Genomic DNA, 8,686 nt, shown 5'->3' with positions numbered 1-8,686 from the left:
TTTTTTTTTTTTTTTTTTTAAAGCAAAGTCTCACTCTGTTACTTAGGCCGGAGTGCAGTGGCACAATCCCGGCTCACTGCAATTCTCCACCCACCAGGTTCAAGTGATTCTCATGCCTCAGCCTCCTGAGTTGCTGGGATTACAGGTGCGTACCACCGTGCCCAGCTAATTTTTGTATTTTTAGTGGAGACAGGGTTTCACCATGTCGGTCAGGCTAGTCTTGGACTCCCGACCTCAAGGGATCCGCCTGCCTCAGCCTGCCAAAGTGCTGGGATTACAGGTGTGAGCCACCACTCCCAGACTCCCATTTGCTTTTAAACTATTAGTAACTCTCCATGACACTGAGTTTGCTGCTGAGTTTCCTCACATAGCATCAGAGATATTTGGTTTTAAACACGGAACAAAATTAGAAAGTTGCTCAAAAGGTCAACACTAGGGTGTTAACACATTGCCTTGGAGAAAGAAAACAATGAACTCTGGAAGCTTTTTAGAAAGAAGAGTTGTAAAACAATTCAAGTCCCTTAGGATGATTATGAGCTTGGGAAGAAAAATGTGGTTAGAGCTAAATGTTGAAGGTATTTAAGAAAAAGGAAATAAAATAACTTTTAGATTTTAAAAATATATTTATCTTGGGTCTCACTTTTTTCCTGGGTTTCACTGAGTTTTTTTTTTTTTTTGGATAAAACATGCATTTATGTTGGGTTTCACTAATTTTTCCTGATAGCTATTGTATTAAGTAAGATAAATGGGCCTACATTAGAGCACAACAAGATTCATATAAAGGGTAGGAAGCAGCATTTTGACTCTGACACATTCAAATCTCTTGAACACGACTAGTTCACAAAGAGAAGCACGTGGAACTTAGGTAAACAGAAGGGATTCAATAAATATTTGCTGAATGAAGAAACAGCCTAGACACAATTCAAAAGTATTACACAGACTGGGGCCATGATTTCTCAATGGAAACTAGTAAGAAGAGCTGAAGAAAAATGGGCCTTTAAATCCTGGCTCTCTAAGGTGCTCCAGACTGAAGAACCATTAATCTCTGACTACTTTTGCTTTCTTTTATCTTTGAGAACAGCTGGCCTGTCTGCCTTTTCCCACTCAAAGAGGCCAGAAAGAAAAACTCTGTTGTTGGTTTACCTCATTTCTTCCTTTGACCAGGTCACTACAGTGTTTAATGCCCTCCTCCAGCAACTCCACGTTTCTTTACATTGGAGAGGACACAGAAGCTGTCCCTGCCAGTTAGTCCTTGGGGATGGGGCAGAATGTGCACTGCCTTGGCATGGGAGGCACGTGACATGCTATTCAAGGAATCATGTGCCATGATAAAACAACGTACGTCTAGGTGCTGGTGTTAGATGCACTATATCCGAGGCAGCCAGCAGCAATGGGTAGAGCATGTGCTCGCATGCAGAAGTATGTATGGGGGCATGCCTTTAAGAATATGTCAACAAGTGTGGTGTCTCACTGATAACAATGTTGTCTACAGGAAAGAGAAGGTTGAAAAGTATGTGTGTGGAAGACACACAATTTTGTAGATATGACATGGCTTTGTAGATAGGATACAGTTTTGGTCAGATAATTTAACTGATAGTATTTGTGAGTTCTTGGATGTTAGTTATAAGATGTTAGATATAAGTAAATTTGGGTTTCAACAGAACTGGACAATAAACACATTCCCTACCAAGCTACTGAGAGCCACAGAGATTCTAAAGTAAAAATGAGACAGCATTTTTATTATTATTCACATATAGGGTCTTTCTTGAGGACCACGCACTGATAAATGGAGAGATTCTCACACAAACAGATAATCAGCATAATAAATAATTTCAAATCATTTAAGACCATTTTATGTGCCACTTGCCCCAGTAAAAATGATGGCGCCTAGGCAATCTTTCAAAGTGTCTTCTAGTCTTAAAGGTTTCTGATACCATTCAATATTAAAAGGGTTAGTCTACAAAAGGCTGTCTGGGTCTTCTAGAGAACACAAATGAGTCCTAATGAGGTATGGCTATGACATTTTTGGCCAGATCTACACCAGTAAAATTAAGCAGAAACTTAAATAATGCATTTATTAAGGGAATAAACCAAAGCACTTTGGGTTAAACGAGCAACTGGACATTTCTTTTGATCTCAATATGCTGCTGAATTTCTCTAATACTTGTTGTATATAGACTCAATGTATCTATAATACAAATACTATCTCAATTTATGAAATCCCAGAGGCAAGATGAAACCCATATCATTGTTATGATTTGAATTGGAGAACTGTTTTCTAAGAACTGACATTATTATTTCATTTTATTAAAAAGAAATTACAAACTACAAGGTAACACTGACAGGAACTCTGTTTATACATTAATATTTACATAGATTAATAACAATGATCCTGAACCAATACTTAGTACAGCTGAATGCCAAATTCAGGTGAGAAAGACCACTTAATAAAACCCTTCTCATGATCACGTGCAGATGAAGTGCATATAGTGAGGTGCTGGTATTCTCCTAATTTTATTTAGTTATTTAAAGATTCAGTTTCTCCAGTGGACAATGAACAAGTTTTCTTAGTCATGCTCAAGGGAAGAATGTAAAAATTCATATGAAACATTTAGCTTAGCTTAAAGAGCTAATGAATCCAAAACACAAAGATAATGCTTCCTGAATCACTGGGAAAGCTAAATGGCTTATCTATTTATTTGGCTAAAAAAAAAAAAAAGATATTTCAATCTAATATGACTGGTATAAATGATTCATCAAACTACTTCAGTTCAAATTTTAGCTTAAGTGAAAGAGTGAGATGAATAGAGCTACTAAATAAAATTCTTGACACAGCTATCTACCTTTCCACTGTAAAAAATAATGACTGACTACCTCTAGCAGAGTTAGGTCAGTGTGCTTAGTTATATAAATAGAGAGTACACTTTAATAGCATCAGCTGTTCTATTCACACAAAAAGGAAAAAGCCAGCAGAGCTGACTGGCAAGTTGTGATCTACAGCCATTTTTATTCTCTAAATTGACCCCATGTCTCCTTGACCTGAGAATTTCCAAGTCCTTTATTCTAAAACATGAATACAACTTTTCAAGACTTTATCGTATTAATGCTACCTTTAGAATTAAAGCTTATGGTGATACTATTAGGTAAGTAATCTTTTCAGATGAGGTTTAATTAATTTATGGATCATTGCTCCCAATTTATATTTCGTTTCCTTTAATATTTCTGTTTCAAATCCTACTGTTACCGCTGTTTGTCAGAATGTCTTCTAGATAACTGGTCTATAGAGATTGTGGTTATATACAATGAATTACAAAAACAACATAAAACTGCAAATGCAATTAATACAAAAGTAATACTTCTAAAATAGTGATGTGGCCAAAGGAGGTGACCTAACTGCAAATGTGTGTTCAGTATATGTGTGCAGCGGCACTGAGAAGATGTCTGTAGAAACACTACCAATGACTCATACACGTAGCTAAAAAAACCTTGGCAACCAAAGTGAATGGAGGTCAAGAATATCTTTGGAATGTACACAAAAAACTAGGATTAAAAAGGCAGCCAAATAGAAAATTCTACTGATATTTACTTGAGATGACTAAAAGTTAAAAAGTTATTTTTATACTGTATCCTTGAATATAAATTGGTTTCCAGATAAGTTTTATGAATGTACCCAATGTGAATACATTTTATATTACTTTTTGACTGACAAATTTACAATTTGTTATGTTCCTATAACTAGCAACTCATTATTAGTTGGCATTACTGCAATGTGCTAGAATATGCTACATGTCTACAGTTCAAAATATACAAAAGAATATGTGGGAAAAATGACAAAAGTAACATATTGTTGAAATAATTATGTACTTATAAAAATATTTTTTTACTCATAAATAAAATATTTTTGTGTTTTAGGATAGGCCTACTTCCTAAACTTATTAGTTATTTGAAGCACTTTTTTTTTTCATGTATATATATATATATGAAGCTCTGAGTTAGGATTTTCCATTTCTGGTTAAATCATACCTTTCACATCTTCATCCTCAATTGTTGTATTTGAACTCTCAGTTGACTCCTGATGAGAAGAAAACACATTTTTAGGTTGCACGCAATGAATAGTTTGATTTCATCTTTAAAAATTGGCTAGTGACATACATATCATGCAAAATTCTTCAGCAGGCTATGTGCATATGCTGACATGCAAATGGACAAACACATTAAGTGGTTTTTAACAGAAATAAAATGTCTGATGCTGCAAACATTTCAAACAGGGAGTACTCTGGTTGCCTAATCTCCGAAGCTGTATAAATCCAGGTGATTTGTAGAAGCAGCGGAAGTATGCAGTTAGCCTTAAAAACTGTGTAAGGATGTGTTTTGTGTTACAGTGCCCTATAAGGTTTGCTTTTTCTGTGTGTTTACAAGCAATTGAATATGTTAGCCGAATGAATTTGAAACTTAAAATAGAAAAAAATTTTATTCCCAATTAATTAACCAATAAGAGTACCTTCTTTGTGTCAGGCACTATGTTAAGGCCTGTATGCTTTACTCCTTTATAAGGAGAGAAAACATTTCACTGCATCATTTGATGAAGAAGCTAAGGGGGTTAAGTTGAGATATGCTGAAAGTACTTTTCAGAAGAATTTTCATGTTTGTCCTCAGCACAATGGAATTATAATGAATAATTTACTTTCAAGGACAATTAGACTTTTTTCATTCTTTTCAAAATTAGAAACTGGCTGTTATTGATAAGAAACCTACTTCCATAATAAAAAGACAAAGTTCTTTCTTTGTAAAACTACAAATTAAGTGGAAGATTGTTAAGCACACTTAAAAATACACTATAACTGCCAGAATTAAGATACACTTCTTAAAATGGTATGATAAATGTGTTCATTAATAATGTATGAATAAAATATTTTCTAGCAAATACATTTTGCAATATTCATAAGAAAGACATAGTTTTCTACTTGGAATGATTTAAATGCTAGAGCCAAAAATAACTGGAAACAAACTTCCAGTCAATAGCTCAGTAATGGAAAACAGATTCTGGAAAATAATGTAAACACCAGCCAGTGTCATTTTAGAGATTCAGTATTCCAAAAAGTGATAAATTTATATAAATATCATATATAATATTTAAACCAAGGGAAAAACTAATTAAAGGTGTACCCAGAGTCTCCATACACACAAAACCAAAGAAAGGAATCTTCATGCATTTCTTAATGTGACCTAGTATTCAAATTTAAGCTGTAAATGAAGGTAAACCCATGCACTGTAAAATTAAACTAATTCATGTAAGCAAGAAATATCATGCAGTAACTCTTACAAATGATATAGCTAGAACTACTGAAGTGTCCATTCCAGCTGTTATGCTTGGCGTTTCATTGGCTAATGCTATTAAAAAAATTGTTTTCATATGTGATGGTCCTGACTACTTCAAGGCTTTTTGGGACCTAGACCATTTGCAGTGTCATGACTATAAAATAAATCTCATATTAAAGAACATAACACTTCATGTTTTTTACTTAATGGTTTTAATATTGATCAACTACATGTTAAACCAGAGAGGAAATGTGTTTTCTAAGTCTTAAGATAAAATGTGCTTTCTAAGTCTTAAACATCATTGATAAGAGCATGGAGAAGATGTATGACTATATCTAGTATTTGAGAAAAGTTTAGTATTTGTTTTCTTCCCTTAGAGATATAATAATGTATGAAAAGTAATAAATTGGACACATGGAATAAATTCAGAAAAGGTCTTTCATCCTATAGACATATATGCTAGTGCTGTTATTTAGTTAACATGCTATACAAATAATTTATAATGTATAGGAAACAATTAGTCTTCTTTCAGGCTAAGTAGTTAAACCCCTGTTACTGGAATATGTATTACTCAACAACAGATATATTGCACAAAAAGTGAAACTCCCTGATTCTCCTCAAATTCATGCCAAATAACAACAACAATAACAACAACAACATCATCACCACCAACAGGGAATTAAGAAACAAACAATAAAAACAAAAACAACCCCACTCTGACAACAGAATAGAATAAAACTCAAAAGTAACACTAAAGTAAAAAAAAAAAAAAACCTATGAAGTCAAGTTGATATTTTTGAAGACAATGGAATGATATTGCCAGAAATTCTAAAATACCATGCACAATATATTTACAGTACAAAGCACAAAGTCTTGGGGAAAAAAAGTGACCAGATGGAATTGCTTAAGACACACAGTCATCTTGACATAAAGACTTCATTCACGTTTAGCCTGACTTTTATTGACTCATGGGAACATTAGTTTCTCTTTCGAGATATCATTCATTTTTATTTGCAAGAAGTATGTCCACAGTTATAGACAAATTAGGCCCAAAAGGAAGTGTGGTAGAAAATGGTTAGAATTTTCTTTCCTATTTTTAGATAATGAATTAATTTTTTTGAATATTTGATGAGATGTATAGTCTTGTTAAAGCAAGATGATGTTGATTCTTTCTGAATACCTTGTTTCCATCAGGGTTGTGGATTACAGTAGTTTGGGGCTCCTGAGTGAGAACAAAATAGAGAAAGAAACAGTTCGCATTGGTAAGTACATTATTTCTAGTGTGAGGGACAGAGCAGAGTGAGCCAGCTGACAAAATGAAATAGTGACAAGAGCTAAAGCGATGTTAACTGCTGTCAGAGTTGCAGCTGACAATATCTCTGATGAAAGATCTCCCTGGCGAGCCCATGAGATAGGAACCTCCCTACCCAGAAGCAGCATGCAAAAGACCTTATTCTTGATCAGCATTCAAACAAGGCTTTGATATTTAGAGACTTGTAGAGGCACTCACTGTTTCACCTAATCCTATGCTTTCCTTTCTTCTTTAATGAGTGGCCTGTGAATGTCTGTCCCATAGAGAACTGCCAAGGACACTGGAGGTAAAACTTCGAGATGATTTCAAATTCTCGGAGAAGATATTTTTCAGTTATATTGGTTTGAAACTTGATTATGGCATCATTAATATAATTAACACACAAATGAATACCCTTGTAAAATCTAGAACCATTGGACAACACTAAAAAAAAGACTATACTAAAGAATCCATTTCAAAAGTCCATACAAAATTTTAAGGAATATTTTAAAAGTTTACCTAAAGGGTTCTAGAACTAATCATATAATCACTATAATTTGAGGCATATTGCTATTAAATCCTATGTTAATTCGTATCTAAAAAAAACCTTCCACTTTATGGACTATAGATGCGGGATATTTGGCTGTAAAGTTACGCTTTTTTATGAAGAAATTATTGGTTTTTCTATTGTTTTCTGTCAGAAAGCAAAGAAATATTCCCAAGTGGAGAATAACACTCAAATAACTGATTTTAAAAAAAGATGCAATATGCATACACCAGTGACATGCCTGGCACCTTCTTTATGTGGTATCTTGGCAATGGGGAGGTACTGCAACCCTCTGGGAGTTCTCAACCATGGGCACTCTCCCACCATTATAGTTTACACTGCTGCAATATTGAGAGAGAACATATGCACTGCTTCCATTCTCCCTTTCCTTTGGCTACAACTGTGATCAACATTGTCTGTTACTAGTAGTTAACCTGCTATCTTGATGTGTCCTTCTTTTTTTTTTTTTTTTTTTTTGAGACAGAGTCTCGCTCTGTCGCCCAGGCTGGAGTGCAGTGGCGCGATCTCAGCTCACTGCAACCTCCGCCTCCCGAGTTCACACCATTCTCCTGCCTCAGCCTCCCGACTAGCTGGGACTACAGGCACCCGCCACCACGCCCGGCTAATTTTTTTTGTATTTTTAATAGAGACAGGGTTTCACTGTGGTCTCGATCTCCTGACCTTGTGATCCACCCACCTCGGCCTCCCAAAGTTCTGGGATTACAGGCGTGAGCCACTGCGCCCAGCCTGATGTGTCCTTCTTTTAAATGTTTTTAAATGGAGCCTCATAGTTAACTCAAGTGAAATGATTCCCTAACATTGTAAAATTTATTTAAAATAAGAGCATGAGAACAGTAAATAATTGAAAAAAATTCTGAAAATCATAAATCAAAATACGAAATAGTTTAGGGAAAACGTTATGGAACTCAGAGAGCACTGAATGACGGTATTCAAATTCTGAATTTTAACATAATACCATCTCAAAGTGTTAGACTAATTTAGTTGTTAATTGTGTGGATTTGATTGAGATAGACTTTACTGGTTTCCACTGATAATTCAAAGCTCTATTCTTTGCAATTTCATTCTTTGGATTAAAGTGAAACAGTGACAATTTAATTTCAAACACAATAAACAAAAAGCTCTAAATTATCCAGTGCCTCTTTATCTCAGAAAGTGAAGTCTTACAAAGCCCTGTTGTGTTTTAATAAGAGGGAAACAAGAACTCTGAATAAGGTCTACTTTTATGTTGTCTAGCAACAATCCCATTAGCTCTCCTTGATGTCAGCATTTGCATCATGAAACGAAGAAACCATTGTTTGCATAATCTAGAACTATCATCATCAGAAGAGCTAAGAGCAACCAAAGCGCTGTATTTTGAATGCAGCATGCAATAATTCCAACTACAGAGACCACAGCTATCAGTACAATGTTCAACAATGAAATGAGATAATCTCATGTTAGAACACACTGCTTGACAACTAACTTAACCAAAAAAACTCAAAAAAAAAAAAAAACTTTGTCATATCGTA

The 8,686-nt window shown here is 34.7% G+C and overlaps 1 protein-coding gene across 1 annotated transcript in view; it reads right to left on the bottom strand.

Annotated features, from left to right (window-relative positions):
• CAMK2D (calcium/calmodulin-dependent protein kinase II delta) overlaps positions 1-8,686 on the bottom strand; it is a 115,911-nt gene that overhangs the window by 55,256 nt on the left and 51,969 nt on the right. Inside the window, exons 12-13 of the mRNA XM_011997286.1 lie at positions 6,500-6,541; positions 4,024-4,072 (exon numbers count right to left, since the gene is read on the bottom strand). Coding sequence (XP_011852676.1) covers positions 4,024-4,072; positions 6,500-6,541 — 91 coding nt within the window. The remainder of the gene's footprint in view (positions 1-4,023; positions 4,073-6,499; positions 6,542-8,686) is intronic.

This window comes from Mandrillus leucophaeus, unplaced genomic scaffold (assembly GCF_000951045.1).
Source record: "Mandrillus leucophaeus isolate KB7577 unplaced genomic scaffold, Mleu.le_1.0 Scaffold535, whole genome shotgun sequence".
Taxonomy (NCBI): domain Eukaryota; kingdom Metazoa; phylum Chordata; class Mammalia; order Primates; family Cercopithecidae; genus Mandrillus; species Mandrillus leucophaeus.
This window is presented reverse-complemented; position numbering and strand designations above follow the sequence as displayed.